At 45.3% G+C, this 15261-nt stretch overlaps 2 protein-coding genes and 2 long non-coding RNA genes across 8 annotated transcripts; 1 reads left to right on the top strand and 3 right to left on the bottom strand.

Moving 5' to 3' along the window:
* Positions 1–277: 277 nt before the first annotated feature.
* Positions 278–1843, bottom strand: LOC109520062 (uncharacterized). Its single transcript, XR_002169085.1, has 3 exons — positions 1755–1843; positions 1585–1628; positions 278–1461 (listed from the first exon to the last, which is right to left on the bottom strand). It is a non-coding gene; the product is annotated as an uncharacterized LOC109520062 (long non-coding RNA).
* Positions 1844–3842: 1999 nt separating this feature from the next.
* On the bottom strand, positions 3843–7279 carry LOC109520060 (uncharacterized). 4 transcript variants are annotated; one of them, XR_002169082.1, is made up of 14 exons: positions 7007–7278; positions 6848–6883; positions 6712–6748; positions 6506–6638; positions 6126–6360; positions 5992–6026; positions 5424–5915; positions 5231–5315; positions 5112–5180; positions 4942–5014; positions 4682–4750; positions 4482–4576; positions 4211–4276; positions 3843–4108 (listed from the first exon to the last, which is right to left on the bottom strand). It is a non-coding gene; the product is annotated as an uncharacterized LOC109520060 (long non-coding RNA). The 4 variants fall into 4 exon arrangements; XR_002169084.1 differs by lacking the exons at positions 5112–5180; positions 5231–5315 and having other exon boundaries at positions 5424–5483; positions 5633–6360; XR_002169083.1 differs by lacking the exons at positions 5112–5180; positions 5231–5315 and having other exon boundaries at positions 5403–6360; positions 7007–7279.
* Positions 7280–8504: 1225 nt separating this feature from the next.
* Positions 8505–11481, bottom strand: zc3hc1 (zinc finger, C3HC-type containing 1). The gene is made up of 10 exons (XM_019877015.1): positions 11293–11481; positions 10770–10872; positions 10540–10690; positions 10378–10461; positions 10181–10308; positions 9963–10099; positions 9638–9893; positions 9395–9559; positions 9120–9329; positions 8505–9049 (listed from the first exon to the last, which is right to left on the bottom strand). The coding sequence occupies exons 1-10, from the start codon at positions 11424–11426 to the stop codon at positions 8978–8980; spliced, it is 1440 nt and encodes a 479-aa protein (XP_019732574.1). The 5' UTR covers positions 11427–11481; the 3' UTR covers positions 8505–8977.
* Positions 11482–11913: 432 nt separating this feature from the next.
* klhdc10 (kelch domain containing 10) lies at positions 11914–15085 on the top strand. Of its 2 annotated transcripts, none has more exons than XM_019877016.1 (9): positions 11914–12153; positions 12625–12846; positions 13021–13175; positions 13257–13405; positions 13486–13570; positions 13642–13708; positions 13782–13829; positions 13912–14051; positions 14243–15085. In XM_019877016.1, the coding sequence occupies exons 1-9, from the start codon at positions 12078–12080 to the stop codon at positions 14450–14452; spliced, it is 1152 nt and encodes a 383-aa protein (XP_019732575.1). In that variant the 5' UTR covers positions 11914–12077; the 3' UTR covers positions 14453–15085. The 2 variants fall into 2 exon arrangements, with proteins under 2 accessions (XP_019732575.1, XP_019732576.1); XM_019877017.1 differs by having other exon boundaries at positions 13002–13175.
* Positions 15086–15261: the final 176 nt, after the last annotated feature.

Genomic DNA, 15261 nt, shown 5'->3' with positions numbered 1-15261 from the left:
AATTCAATTATATTACCCTCTTATATGAAAAAGAACTTTGAAAATAGCAACAGTGAGATATAAACATGTATTCTTCAGTGCATAATAAAGAAAAAAGACCAACGTGATCAAGATCAAATTTCTCAACAGAAAATAGACTCCCTCATTGGCTTCTTCTTCTTTGGAATATTATGGAAACATGAACATTAATGAATGAGAATGACTCGCTTGCGCCCTCTGCGGGCTTCTAGACGTAAGTGACATTCATGATGCCATGATGGTTTCTTTTATTTATTTATTTCATTGGGACAGTGCACATTCATCAACACATGAAAAAACGGTGTAAATGCGCGGTCTAGTTTCCAGCCGTAGCCCCAAGGCAGGTTTCTTAACATAAACAGAACATCAACAGTTCATATAAAATAACAAAATAATATAACACAACACATAACATCAAACACGGACGGACATTCGTGCAATCTTAGCCACTTTTCCTGATTACACGTTGTTGTTTGAAGGAGTTCGAGATGAAAGAGGAGAGAATCAAAGTGTCCTTTCACCAGTGGATCAGAGACGTCATGCTCAAAATGTGCACACGTCTGGTACAAACTAAGTTTGAAAGTAAACTGCTGTCGCATCCGTTGACGAAAAAAGAAGAGATTGGTTCACTTCTCCTGTCCCGTGTAAATCCGTTTCTATTCCAAGCGGAATTCTCAATTCCTAATACGAATACGTATTATTATTTCTCTATTTTTTAAATTATTGCGAGCCAGCGCCAAATAACCCCCTACGTTTATTAGAGGTGAAAAAAATAGTTGAAGAAAAACGAACTGTCACACGGTACTTCCCAAACAGGACGTCAACCTCCTCCTCCCAAAAGGAGGAGCCGGCACCAGCACAACAGAGACCTCGTGGGAAGGAAAGGGGAGGGAGACTTCCCGCAGTTTAACCACGAAGCCATCCCACCTCCCATTAAGGCACCCAAGAACTTTTCTTCCCTAAGATAACGATTATTTTTCATACGAAAAGATGACCGCAACGTGAGGAAATATCGACTCGAGAGGCACTCTTAATATTTCGCCTTATCTCTGCACTGCGGCGCAGGTGTTTAGGATCATGGACAATCATCACACTTGGAAGGTCTTCAATGTGAGTATTTTAAACATTTTAAAGTCTTTACATGGCACTTAATATAACATATAAAAGCATACAATGGCCAGAGTTTGTTTATGGCAACGATACACTTGCCAATGGAACTTCTGGAAGGACTCGTTTCATTTGTGTTATGTTTACTAGTTTAGTACGCCCTCCGCGTCACACAAAAGTCCCCAGCTACGACAAAAGTTGTACTTCAATTTTGTTCACAATTGGTGGAATTAACGTTTCTATTCGAACGAGGACCACGGCGAAAAGGGGAATATTGACGAAGCACAGCAGGAGTTCTTGTATTTTGGCTTCGTTTAATCGTCTCAATCGCAAAGCCTGACAAAAATAGCAGAAAACAAAGTCCTCCTGTCAATTCGCACAAATTATATGGCACAGCAACGTATTGAAATACTTAAACTTGGAAATGTAAACATTTTTTCCAGCTTGAATAATGCTTACCTCCCCATGGACATCAAGAGAAAAAGGAGAGGGTCAAAGTTGTACTGAAAAGAGGCAGTGCCACATATTATGACCAATCACAACAAATATACACCGTTAATCTCCCAAACATTACAATTTGAATCAAAAAAAATGCCCACCTTTTTGGAGTGGAGAAGAAAGTGACTCACCTTTTCTGTTTTTTTGTATGCAGAAGAACATCAAGGAGCTTTCGGGTGCCGAAGACGCCGCCAACAGATGTGGATTTCCGAATGGGACGTCACCCTGCTTTTGGACAAGTGAGTCCACAACGTTAGGTGCTTGACGAGCTCACGTGTGTTGTCGCCAAGGTGGACGTGAGCGCACAAGTACGCTTGACGTCTCTTGGTAGTTCAACACAAGCGCAATGTTCTGCACCAACACTTCTGGACATGTTTTGAAAAGACAGTGATGTGCACACCCCCAAAAAATAAAAAACAAAAACAAGAATTCTTGTTTCACAAGAATTATTATTTTTTCAAGTAGCTCTATATAATGTAATATAATGAAACGATTAATCTTGTCCACATACACATGAAAAAAAAACGTGTCCAGAATTGTGAGGTGCGTTTACAAATCACATTTTGAAGGATGTGGACAGTGGACCAAGTTAAAAGTTTTCAGGTAACCTTAATTTGTCAATATATACCTACTTAAAAGATTCTGAGAGCATTGAGTGGCTGGCAAGTGGACTGTTGTGTCTGCCTTGAACAGTTGGTTGTTGAGCAGGCAAGTCTTGTTGCACAACCTGGTCACAGCACATCAGCACACTTGCCGTCTGTTCGCTGCCCTTAGAAGCAAATGATGAACCAGAGAATATTCACACGCTTTTGAAGTGATTATTTTTGGTCCACATCAACGTCCTTTCAAAAATGTCGATTCGAAGCCAAAGGCGTCACTTGATGACATTATGCACCAGCTCGTCAAGCTGCAACCATGTTCAGTCGACACACGAACGCTGATTGCTCCAAGTGTCATTGCAGGTTTTCCGTCCAATAAATGATTGAACTTGAACTGCAATCGTGGCGTTTTATTCTTAATTTCGTCCCAAGTTTCATCACTGTGTCAATTGTCATTCATTGGCCTGATTGTATTTTCAGGGTGACTGGACTGCTGCGGCTTTTTTGGAAAGCGTTGGGCCTCTTGTCTGAATGGACTTTGTCAGTTGGTGCAGAGCTCAGCTGGACTCGAAGGGTTGCTGTGGAAAGTCCAGTGTTTCCCCCTCTCACTTGGAGGAAAACTGGACTTTCCGCAGCAACCCTCCCACTGTGGCTGAGCACGGATCCGTGCACACCAACTAACAAACTCTGCTCAGACAAGAGGCCCACAAAAGAAAAAAAAAAAACAAAAAAAACAAACAAAAAAAACATTTAATGACAATATTCAAGACAATCTTCCAAGAAAACCAATCATTTGTGCACAACCCCTCCCATATCCCCACCTGGGCCAATCCCAGCCACCTAATTTGCATTGCCATGCCCACACAAGTGAATTAAAGCTACTTAATTTGCAATGCTCTGCCCTGACCAATCACAGCCATCTAATTTACATAATCTCGCCCCACTGCCTGGAAATAACCAATGACATCCTGGTGATTTGCATAACCACGCCCACAATATTTACGTGACCACACCCGCACACATCTAATTTACATAACCTCACCCACCGCTCAGAAATGACCAATGGCAGATGGATAATTTGCATAACCACGCCCACTAAATTTACATAGCCAATCACATCCATCTAATTTACATAACCACGCCCACTAGCTACACGCGACCACGCCCACTCCCGCCAATACGCCCACTCAATTTACATTGCGGTGACCTGACCAATCATAGAAATCCGATTTGCGTAGCCCCGCCCATTATCTAAAACCGACCAATGAATGGGCGTTAATTTGCATAACCACGCCCCTTTCCGATACACCGACCAATCAGCGCTGCTTTATTTGCATAGACACGCCCACCATCTCATCAACAAGCCCCCCCACTAAATTTGCATAATCACGCCCTGTACCAACAGCCAATCACGGAGCCGAAATCTACATACGCCCCCTTCAATCAAATAATTTGCATAGCTTGACCACACCCATTTTGAATTTTAAAAAAAAATTTTTGAAAAAAAATTTTTTGAAAAAAAATTTAGAAATAAAATTTTAGAAAATTTTTTTGAAAAATAAATTTGAAAAAGATGAAACTCAAACAAAATAAAACTTTCAAAAGATTTGTGATTCTTTTAAAGAATGAGCAGAGTTTAAACAAGTTTTGTTAAGTTTTTATTTCTTTTGTAGAATAAATCTCAAGTTGCAAACAAGTGACAAATTGGACAGCTTGACAAGTGGTGCTGCATGGTGAAGTGGTTGGTTGGCCCTTGGGATCCAAGTGTACCTGGATTAAAAAAAAAGTTACCTCAACTTGTTGTGCAGCAAATGTTTGGCAGGTGATGAAAGCCCCAGACGAGTGACTTTATTTCTGGGACTGAGGTGTCAGGATTTCACAACCACCTGTGGAAGAATGAGAAATTCAAGAGCCCAGCCAGGTCACAAATGCACCGTGCAATTGTGTTGTGCTTCTTCTCAGGCTGCTGCCAAGTTGGGCTTCATCACCTTGTGGATGACGCGACGCTCAGACTGACGCGCTCGTTTTCAGGTACTTTGTGCTCCGTCCTGGACCTGAAAACAAAACAAAAAAGAAAAAAAAAGACTCTTCTCCCACTCCCCCCACAGGCAAATTTTGCTTGTATTTCTTTTGCTGAATGAATCTCAAGTTGCAAACAAGTTGAGACACCTGGACAGCAATCTCTGATGCATGGTGAATTGGTTGGCTATTGGGATCAGAGTGGACCTGATTTAAGTAAAAAAAAAATAAAAAAATTACCTCAATTTGTTGTGCAGCAAATGTTTGACAGGTGATGAAAGCTGCGGATGAATGATTTTTTTTCTGGGACTGAGGTGTCAGGAATTCAAGGGCATCTGTGGAGAAAGGAGACAAATTCAAGAGCCCAGATGGGGTCATGAATGTACTGTGCAATTGTGTTGTGCTTCTTCTCAGGCTGCTGCTAAGTTGGGCTTCATCACCTTGTGGATGATGCGACGCTCAGACTGGCGCGCTCATTTTCAGGTACTTCATTGCACTCCGTCCCAGACCTGAAAACAAAAAAAAAAAATTTCTTCCCCCACCCCCCATTCGGCAGACAGTTTTTGCTTTTATTTCTTTTGCTGAATGAATCTCAAGTTGCAAACAAGTTGAGACACTTGGACAGCAGTCTCTGATGCATGGTTAATTGGTTGGCCATTGGGATCCGAGTGTACCTGATGCAAGTTAAAAAAAAAATTACCTCAATTCATTGTGCAGCAAATGTTTGACGAGTGACTTTTTCTGGGACTGAGGTGTCAGGAATTCACAGCCACCTGAGGAGGAATGAGACAAACTCAAGAGCTCAGCCAGGTCACAAATACACTGTGTTGTGCTTCTTTCTCAGGCTGCTGCCAAGTTGGGCTTCATCACCTTTTTGATGACGCGACGCTCAGACTGGCGTGCTCGTTTTCAGGTACTTTATTGTGCTCCATCCTGGACCTGAAAACAAAAACTAACTTAAAAAAAAGGGGGGGGAAGAAGAACTCAACTTGTCGTGCAGCAAATGTTTGACAGGCCATGAAAGCCGTGGACAAGTGACTTTCTGGAACTGAGGTGTCAGGATTTCAAAGGCACCTGTGGAGAAATGAGACAAATTCAAGAGCCCAGCCGGGGTCACAAATGTACTGCTGTGTGATTGTGTTGCGCCTCTTCTCAGGTTACCACCAAGTTTGGCTTCATCACCTTATGGATGACACGACGGCATGCTTGTTTTCAGGTACTTTATTGCGGTCCGTCCTGGGCCTGAAAACAAAAACTGACATTTTTTATTCCCTCTGCATGGTTCTTAGCTAATCTGCACTCTGCCGATCCTGTAGCGCAGGGGTAAGGAACTCCGGTTCCTTGAGAGACACATCTTGCCTGTTTTTCGATTCCTCCCTACTGCAACACACCTGATTCAAATTATCAGCAAGTCCTGTCGAGGCTTGAAACAATCAGGTGTGTTGAGTAGGAAGGGTTCAAAAGAGAGTCAATTTGTAGGACTGATTGCGCCATCGTGACTGCCACCTGCAACGACCAAAAGAACATCCAAGTGGACTGAGCTCCTCCAATATTTGGAGATTCACGGCAGTGTGGAAACCTGACAGCAACGGATGAGGTTGAACTGGAAAAAGTGCTTGAGGAGCCTCTGGCCGGAAGCGGGTCAAGGCCCTGGAAGTCTCATGAGTGCCCGTTCTGCAGTACAGCAAAAAACAAACAGAGTCATCCTGGAGTCTGCCAAGCCAAAAACGCTTCCCTTCTGAAGTCTCACCTCAGTCCATGTCCATCCGGTTTTTGAAGTCACACCTGAGGAGAGAGGAGAAAAAAAAAAATTAAGCTAATCAGTAGCTTTATTAGCACATCAACATTGAAGACCTTCTGCAATATTTTTTTTGTCCGACGAACCCAGCAGGTGCAGGATGATCTTTGTGGCGCGGTCGTCCCGGAAGCCAGCCCTGCACACAAAAATGTTCTTTTCAAACCCTTGTTTGTAGCCGACTTCAGCATCAAGTACTTGGCCAGAAGTGCTCTGGCGCCGCCTAGCGGACATGAGTGAGCATTAGAAAAACCTGCAGCGCATCCAAGTTTAAAATGCTGACTTGGTGCATCTTGGGTCCCTCGCTCAAACAGGCCATCTTTACTGCAGACAAGAAAAAGTGAGTAAAAGACTTGATTGACTTCAGGTGTCCCTTACCTGACTCAGGTCTCGAACAAACAAGGTACATGCCATTTGAGTATAACATGTTCAACTGATACACGTATGCAGGTGTGTGCGTTTGTCTCACCAGTGACGAGGAGCGTTGGACACCTCGGCGACGGCCTGAAAGACAAGGTAAGAATATAGTTAGCTTTGCTTCTTGCCCAAAATGACGCAGAGGATGTCAGCCATTTTGGGGTCCACTTGGTGACGATGCAGGCCTGCAGACACAAATGTGACAATCAGGTAAAGTTGCGCCATTTGCTTTCAATTACCAATAGTCTGTACGTTAACCTTGAATACGCCGTTTCAGGTCGATTTGAAGAAGAGCCTGCGGAGAGAGAAAGAGAGAGGACAATTAGCACGCATGTATATGCAAATGCCGTCGACTGTGTTTCATCGAGATGCATGCAAACCGTTGGCGCTTTACCTCCTCTTGTTCACACGCTGGGTTGGAATTTGAGAGCTGGGAAGAAGGTCTGCCATTAGTTCTTGCTCACGTCAAATAAAAGTGTTTTTTTTCCTCTCAAGATTGCAGTTGACGTTAATCGTTCAGCACGGAGCAAACATTTTAGGCTAGTTTCCTTACCGGGTGTTAGGCACGCCAAAAGCAACACCCGTCGGGGTGCAAAGTTACCAAAAAGCAGTCGATTGAATTTGAAGAGGCGAATTAAGGATTTTCAGCAGACGGCCGGGCTCCTCTCGTCTTCCTTGGCAAGAAGTTTCGGATGGTCTTTGTGGGAACTCGGCAGGCGGCTTCAGTCGACGTGCTGCTGTCAGTCTGGCGGCCCAAGAAAGAGGCTCATGAGCCTCGCCTTTTATACGTTTCCGGCGTGACGTCATCTCCAAAAAATAAAATGATTAAAAAAAAAGCGGCGGGGAGAAACAAGTTTCTTCACGACCGTTCGTGTGAGCCGGTCATTTTAAACGAGGAGAGAAAACAATTTTCAATCTTTGAAAGTTAGAACTGTGTTGGGATAGAACACGAGACTGCCAAGCCAGACGCTGACTCTTTAACCACTCGACTATTATTGTCATGCTGAAGATTGCATTTTTGGTTGTATTTACCATCATCGGCACAGCTCAGTGAATATTGTAATAATAATTAGATCTATTTGGGTTGCCGAAAAAGGAGCTATGACGTAAGCTCCGGTCTAGTCGAGTGGTTAAAGACTAGACGTGCCATTCAGATGGTCACGGGTTCGAGTTTCCCTTTCTGCTCCGCTTGCAATTTCTCCATTTCTTGCCAATTCGGATGGCGTCGAGTGGGATTCGAACCAGGGCCGTCCGTACCGCAAGCGAATTTTTAACCATTCGGCTATTTGGCCGGAAAAATCGCAAAAAAATATATGTATTAGTATTCGATAAAATAGCACGACAACTGGTGAAGTGTGGTATTGCACTCTAAGTGAGAATCCAGGTACAGCAACTATCCCTCACTCCAGCTCCATGACTGATGACCACCTCCAGCCTGCTTCATGCACTTCACATTAATTTCGTTGTAAGTAGATGACGATTCAAATTCACCAGCACACCAGGTTGAGATGTGGGGCTTATTGTCTCTTTTGAGTTTGTTCTTCCAGGCTTCATTTTGATAACAGAGGGCAGGATTCAGCCAATGTGGTTATTTGATGATATCACCGCGACACATGAAAAGAGACGAAGGTTCAACTTTGCACTTCAACTTTATTCAGCAAAAAAAAATAAGAATGCAAGGCTGCAGTGACTCCTCCAATGACAGAAACTTGATGAATGTGGATGGACGCTTGGTGTGGGGTCAATGCAACATAACACAATTCATCCTGCATCTTCTGTCTTTCGAGAAGGTCTCACGACAGAGACCAGACCTCAGGAACTGCTCACCTTTAAGTTACACCGGGCAACCTGGAGGGGGCAAAAACAGACTTCACTCAAGAACTTGGAGGACCGTTGTGTGTTTGGAACTACTTGTCTTACAGACTAATTTAGATGCTAATTCCACTCCCCCATGATTGGTTCATTAAAATGTATCCATTTATTTTGACTGTTCTCATCTCATTCCAATCCCTTTCTTAAAGATTTATAAGAAATTTGACCATCACACAACATTTCAGGGGACCATTTTATTAACAACACATGCATGAGAGTGAAGACTAGATAAGCAATGTGATGTCACAAGAAGGCAAATACAAAATCAAGGCAGCTAAGTCCAAACATTTTCCATGTTCATGGCACACAATTTATACCAACCGGCCATCATCCGGAGTTAAGTTCTCTCACTCAGTCACACACACACAGTCACTAGTTGTGGATTTGTGGTGGGATTCTAACACTGTCTCAACACACGCGAAAAGTAAACATTGCTTATCCAGTGTGGAGCCGGTCTGGCTCTCTTTCTCATCGTCAGGGATTTCCTATCTTCCACATATTTTCGCACACATCACGGAGTCGTATCAAACATGATATGCCGGTATCCCAGATATTCAGAAGAGATTTATTGGTCTTCCTCCACAGAGCAATGGGACGTGATACTATTGCTCATATCTTCAGTCCAGTGGTGCAATGTTGGAATTGACGCGTTTTACTGAGATGGAGCGGATATCTGCCACTGACGGAATATAGCAAACACCCTTTTGGATCGATCAGGAGGGCCCTGGGTGAACAAGACAAAAGAAGAGAGTGTCAGATGATGCGCCAAGTCATCTTGGGACACTTCAACTTGCCTGTGCTGGACTGCCAGATGCTGCGTTTGTGTTCTTCGCCGGCATGAGGAGGTCAAGGACGGCCTTCCAGCCTTGCTGATGAGGCGCTGGCACGGGCTCTGAAAGGGGCGTGGCCTGGGGATCCACATTCTCCTTTCCAAAGGCCACCCAGGGACACCAGTCTCTGTGCTGAGCCAGCGGGTCAAATGCATTCTTGTGCACGACCTCGTCCTAAAAGAGCGAGCGAGTCATTTAATGCAATTTGGGAGGGTGGGGTGGGGGTGAGGGACACTTACAGCTAATGAGAGGCACAGGCGTTTGGAAGGAAGGGACAGACTGTCGCCTTGCCCACGGCTACGAGTCGCAGGCCTCTTGCCCTTCATCAAGGGACTTGGCGGCTCTTCAACAGGACTGGGCGAGTCTCGACTCCGGGCTCGCAAAGCTATTGGAGTGCCCTCACCCTGCAGGATGGGTCAGAAAGTGATGATTCGATACCCTGCATGAGATTATCCATTCATGGGAATTCAATGAAAGCTTGCCTGGTCAGAGCGGCAAGAGTCTTGGCTCCTCAGCTTCATGCGACTCGGAGTGGACGGAGGTGTGGGTGAGGAAGGAGTTGTCTGTTCCCCCTGGCCCTCCTGAGGGGGAGCCGGGGCGGCGGGAGCGCTTGTAGGCTCCGTGCCGGCATCTCCGTTACCACCCACGACTTCCATTTGATGGAAATTCCACAGGCCCACTTTACGCATACAGTAGGAGCAGTTGAGGATGGGCAGCGTCGCGATGGGCTCACCTGGGCTGATGGAACAAAAAACAAATGTTGAAAAAGAATTGCTTTTGACTCATCAACAAGCACGAGCAGCTCACTTTGCAGCCCAGCCACAGAGAGAAACGATGCACGCTGCCACTTGGACTGCAAAAGGTTCCGAGCACGCGGTTCCCTTTCTTTTTTGTTCCTCCTCGATCAGCTGAAGGATAACACTAATGACATCCTCGGTCAATGACTGCAAAGGTACGAAAGACACTTGGTTGAAACATCGGACATTTCCGGATCATTATTTCTTTGCGAGTCTGGGCTTCCTCACCATTGATTTCAGCAGCTCAGGCTTCATTGATGGGAGCTGCTGTCCAAGCTCACATGCACTCTGATAACGCTCGATGAAAGCGGTCAGAAGTGCTGAAGGCTCCCCGGCTGTCACAATCCACAACCGCTCTGAAATGGGAAAACGTTGTGACGAAAATGGCGCATTCAAAGGTTCTCGAAAAAGTCAAGTGTTCTCACCTGGACAAGGAAAGTCAGGCCAGGGACAAAATTTCTCATGTTTCGTCTGGAGCTGCCTGGACAGCTCTGAGATGCGGGATTCATCTAGTTGAAGGGAGAAAAGGGTCACACATGCAAGCTCTGAATTCAAGCTTGGCTTATTTATGAGCCCGCTCAGCTTACATTTGTCAAAGTCCAACGTGAGTTGGAGCGACGCGCAGAGGAAGGCTTGGCAGCTGGAGCACTTGAGCATGTCGTGGGCGATGTTGATCCAGCCGTAGCGGGCGCACATGAGAGGGGAGAGCGCGCGGGGCTTGCCGGCCCATTTCAAACAGTGCTGGGCTAAGGAATCCGGATACAATGACGACTGACATAATGCATAAAACTGTAATCTTAGGACAACGAAAGGATATCGAGTATGATTGCACTCGACTGAAAAAGGCCTCTTTGTTGGTTGCCTCACAAGGAGATGGAGTGTTGCTACTGACTTCTGGGTCTTTAGAATCGCCTTGTCCACTGCCATCATAAAAACACACAATGCAATTAAAATAATTCATACATTTGTCAATACCAAACGAATGCATGCTTCGAGTATACCAAAGAGAAACGGTTCTTGTCTTCTAATCTCATTTTAGACATCAGTGACTGCCTTTATCTGTCATTCCCGACTCCCTTGTAATTTACAGTATTACAGGGGAGAGAACATGAAGAATCTAGCAACACGGGCTTCGTGCAAGAGGAGGAGGAGATAATGCGTGCACAAAATGTGAGACAGATGACAGACAGCCCGCAAGCTCTCATATCTGAGAAACGCCTCTCTTCGTGCTCCTTACTGTATTCCAAAGCTGCCATGCTTCCAAGTTAGCTAGGAAGATTAGCCAAAATGCTGCACAACTAAGTCTTAAAATCCGGATCAAAGTTGCTATTTTAACCCACCAGTGGGTGCCCGTGTCGGCTGCCGAGACCCCCTCGTTGAGCAGCTCGCGGATTTTCTCCGGAGACGTGAGGGGAGATTTGTTTTGACTCGAGTTGCCGTGGCGATCACCACGACTGCTACCAAGAGCCGCCATGTTGGGCTTCTTCGTCTTCTTCTTCTATTACTGGCGTTTGGCAAGTAGCTTTTAGGCGCATTAGCGCCACCTAGCAACACTGCTGTGAAGATGAATTACAGTAATTCGAAAATGAGGAAGGTGGTAAGGACATTTGTAAACAAACATTTGACCAAAGCAGGTATACGCATTAAGAAAACAAGACTTGAATGTTGATTTTAGCACTTTTCTTTTAATGTGTTTCATGTCAGTTGGAAAAAAAAAAGATGCGAGTCAGGAATTGCTTCAAAAGGGACGCGGAAGAGCGGTCGTTTCTTTGCGTGCTCGTGGGCCAAAAGTGGCACTCATGACAGCAAACACATAGCGGCAAGCCAGTCGTTCTTTTGACGGCGCTGAATTGTCTGAGCAATGAGGACTGAAACTTGTTCAAGTTCGGACAAGGCAAGAATAACTTGTTTTGAAGGCCATTGGCCCCGCCCACCTCCAAAGACGCAGCGATCCAAGAACGCGTCCGCTGATTGGCCAAGGCCCTGGCGAAAGATGAGTGTCTGCCTTCAAACCTTCTGGGGCTGCGCCGCTACCATTTACCATCATGTCCACCGAGCACTTTGGGAGCAGCTGTTTTTCCTCGTTGTGATGTTGTGGGAGAGGCCGCGCTAAAACTGGGACAAGATGACGGACGCCCACGGCGATCGCTGTCCGGACCAGTTGAATAAATTCGAGAAGCTGACCGGCAGGCCGCTGCACGGTGAGCAGACGCTCACAGATCGCAGATCGATCGACACAACATTAGCACGCATGCTAATTATGGCTACCTCACTGCTGTCACTGGTTGTCTGACAAAGACCGCACAGCCATGCATTTCACTGCTATTTATTAAAAACTTAGCCCGCCAGTCTGATTTGAGCTAAGCTAGCACCTACATATTAACCGACGTCTTTATTTTTATTTGGTGAAAACGTTTTTTTTTTTTTTTTGTAAGTTTGTTTCAAAGTGACATGACCCCATCCATCTACGTTGAGATCTATTAAGGTAGTTCACTGTTATTCCTGGAGCAAAACGTCATTTTCAAATTTCCAGGTGACAATGTACTCCTGGTCACTTCATTAGGTACACCTGATCTTGACCAGCCCCTGTCAGTGTCAATCAAAACAAAAGCATCCTGATGAATGTGCAATGCATTTCAGTCATCCTGTGCGTTCATCTCTTTTCTCCTCAGGTCGTCGTACGCCCCCAGCCCGCAGTGGCCACCGCTGCGTGGCAGACGACACCAACCTCTACGTCTTCGGCGGGTACAACCCGGACTATGATGAGTCGGGCGGCTCGGAGAACGAGGACTACCCGCTGTTCCGGGAGCTGTGGAGGTACCACTTCGCCACGGGGCGATGGCAGCAGATTCAAACCGAGGGTTACGTGCCCACAGAGTTGGCCTCCATGTCAGGTGAATCGTCTGCTAGATCCTGTATTCGAACGGGATGCTGATAAAATGCTAAGATAAAACACGTTCATCACAATTCCAAGATTTTGTCATTGTGTTGAATTAAATTTTATACTTGCGCTCTAAAGGGAAAAAAAAATCAACATGTCAACATTTAGCACAGTTTCCTCACTGCAGCCGTGTTGCACGGTAACAATCTGCTGGTGTTTGGCGGCACGGGGATCCCCTTCGGGGAGAACAACGGCAACGACGTTCACGTTTGCAATGTCAAGTACAAGCGATGGTCCCTGCTTAACTGTCGCGGGAAGAAGCCCAAGAGAATTTACGGACAGGTAGCTTCCGACTATTGCAACCCTGACAATCTGTGAGGCGAATTGATCGAGCTTGAACAATTTTGTCATCCCCCGATCCAGGCGATGGTCATCATAAATGGCTTTCTCTACGTGTTTGGGGGAACAACGGGGTACATATACAGCACAGACCTGCACAGGCTGGACCTGACCACCAGAGAGTGGATCCACCTCAAGCCCAACAACCCTCGAGATGACCTACCCGAGGAACGGTACCGTTTTCAAATGTTCTCAAACAACCAACCGCACCGCGAGTCAGGGTTAAGAAACAGACGACGCGCTGCCGTTATAGGTACAGACATGAAATAGCACAGGACGGACAGAGGATCTACATTTTGGGAGGAGGGACGTCCTGGACGTCTTACCCTCTGGACAAGGTACCTGCGGAGAAAAAAAAAAAGAAGAAAATAAAATCTGAGAGCTATTGATTGGATGAATTGTGTAACAGATTCACGCATACAACCTGGAGACCAATTCCTGGGAGGAGATTGCAACCAAACCTCACGACCAAATAGGTTTGTGTCCTATTGTAACACGATTTTGACGGGAGACGTTTTTTTGTATTTGAACCATGTGGGATTCTCATAGGCTTTCCCGCTCCTAGAAGATGTCACAGTTGTGTCCAAATAAGAAATGGTCAGTACTTTTCCCAAAAAATTACCCCGATCGATTTGAATCAAGAGACTGTCGCATGTGGCCCGTTCGACTCCCCTCCTAGATGTATTTATTTGCGGCGGCTACAACGGCGAGTTCATCTTGGCTGACCTGTGGAAGATCAACCTGCGCACGTTCCAGTGGAGCAGATTGCCCGCCGTGATGCCCGAGCCGGCTTACTTTCACTGCGCCGCCGTTACACCGGTGGGTATGACGCTCGACTTGTCTTTAAAAAAAAAAAAAAAAAAAAAAAAAAAGAGAGAGAAGGGAAGCGGCAATTGTACACAAACAGATAAACAGAAGCAGTAGTCACTTGTTGCTAGGCAGAATTTCCGGGTATTCCATTCTTTATAAAAGCTATACTTTTTTTTGGGGGGGGGGTCTTTTCCGGACAGACGGGCTGCATGTACATCCACGGCGGTGTGGTGAACATCCACGAGAACAAGAGGACCGGATCGCTCTTCAAGATCTGGCTGGCCGTGCCCAGCTTGCTGGAGCGTTGCTGGGAGAGGCTCCTCCAAGCGTTCCCCCACCTCGCCAACCTGCCCACCGTGCAGCTGCTCAACCTCGGCCTCACACAGGAACTCATCGAGCGCTTGAAATGACAAGACTCGGAACGCCAACGCACACGTGCGAGGACTCTTTGCTCCTTTTGCCAAAAACTGAGATGCCTTGTTTTGCCTCATTCCACTTTTTTTTTTTGAAGGGGTGGAAGGGAGGACTCAATATGATCATGCTGAAATTTAGGAATTTCTTTTATGTGCCATCCTGGAGCCGACACCCCCCCCTTTTTTTTTTTTTTTTTGCTCGTCATCAGCGGTTGGAAATGATTTGCTTCTCAAATTTAAAAAAACATAATTCAATAATGTATTAACGCTTGTAATATTTTAAAGACTGTGCAAAGGATGGACCGTGTATATTTATTGGAAGGACTTTATTTGGACACGCCATCTTGCATCGATTTTTAGTTTTTAAAAGTGATATGTCTTTCTTTTGCTCATTTGTTGACTGTCACGTTATGTAACTGTCATCCAAAAAGTTCGCTTCCTCTGCAAGACAACTGTTATTGAACGATGTTCTTTTTTTTTTTTGCCATAATCATGTCCCCCGAGAGAGAGGGACTTAAAAAAATATCCATTGGTCACGACGGGGAATTTAAAAAGTCACGTCACTGTGAATTTGGTGCTCTCTCATTTTTAAAAAGCCTTTCCGTGAATAAAGTTGAACGCCTTCTCTGACCTTTTGAAGTTTTTGTTAATTTGAGGGGAGGCGGGTTGAGAATTTCTTGGCTCGGCTAAATCAATCGACGAGTACTGCACGAAGAATAATAAATGGAATTTATTGACATTTTTTTTTTACAAAGAAGCGAGAATAAATATCGACGTAGAAATGTAAAGGCAAGATGCTTTCAAAA

Source organism: Hippocampus comes, unplaced genomic scaffold, assembly GCF_001891065.2.
Source record: "Hippocampus comes isolate QL1 unplaced genomic scaffold, H_comes_QL1_v1.1 scaffold127, whole genome shotgun sequence".
In the NCBI taxonomy this organism is placed as follows: domain Eukaryota; kingdom Metazoa; phylum Chordata; class Actinopteri; order Syngnathiformes; family Syngnathidae; genus Hippocampus; species Hippocampus comes.
The sequence above is the reverse complement of the archived record's forward strand: the minus strand, read 5'-3'. Positions and strand labels throughout refer to the sequence as shown.

Excerpts from the sequence above, each read along its gene's own strand:
- zc3hc1 (XM_019877015.1), bottom strand. The coding sequence starts at position 11,426 with ATGGCGGCTCTTGGTAGCAGTCGTGGTGATCGCCACGGCAACTCGAGT. Across the intron at positions 10,309-10,377 it reads GCCTGACTTTCCTTGTCCAG|AGCGGTTGTGGATTGTGACA; the intron begins GTGAGAACACTT and ends TTCCCATTTCAG. Across the intron at positions 10,100-10,180 it reads CTGAGCTGCTGAAATCAATG|TCATTGACCGAGGATGTCAT; the intron begins GTGAGGAAGCCC and ends GTACCTTTGCAG.
- klhdc10 (XM_019877016.1), top strand. The coding sequence starts at position 12,078 with ATGACGGACGCCCACGGCGATCGCTGTCCGGACCAGTTGAATAAATTC. Across the intron at positions 12,154-12,624 it reads GACCGGCAGGCCGCTGCACG|GTCGTCGTACGCCCCCAGCC; the intron begins GTGAGCAGACGC and ends TTTTCTCCTCAG. Across the intron at positions 13,830-13,911 it reads TTGTGTCCAAATAAGAAATG|ATGTATTTATTTGCGGCGGC; the intron begins GTCAGTACTTTT and ends CTCCCCTCCTAG.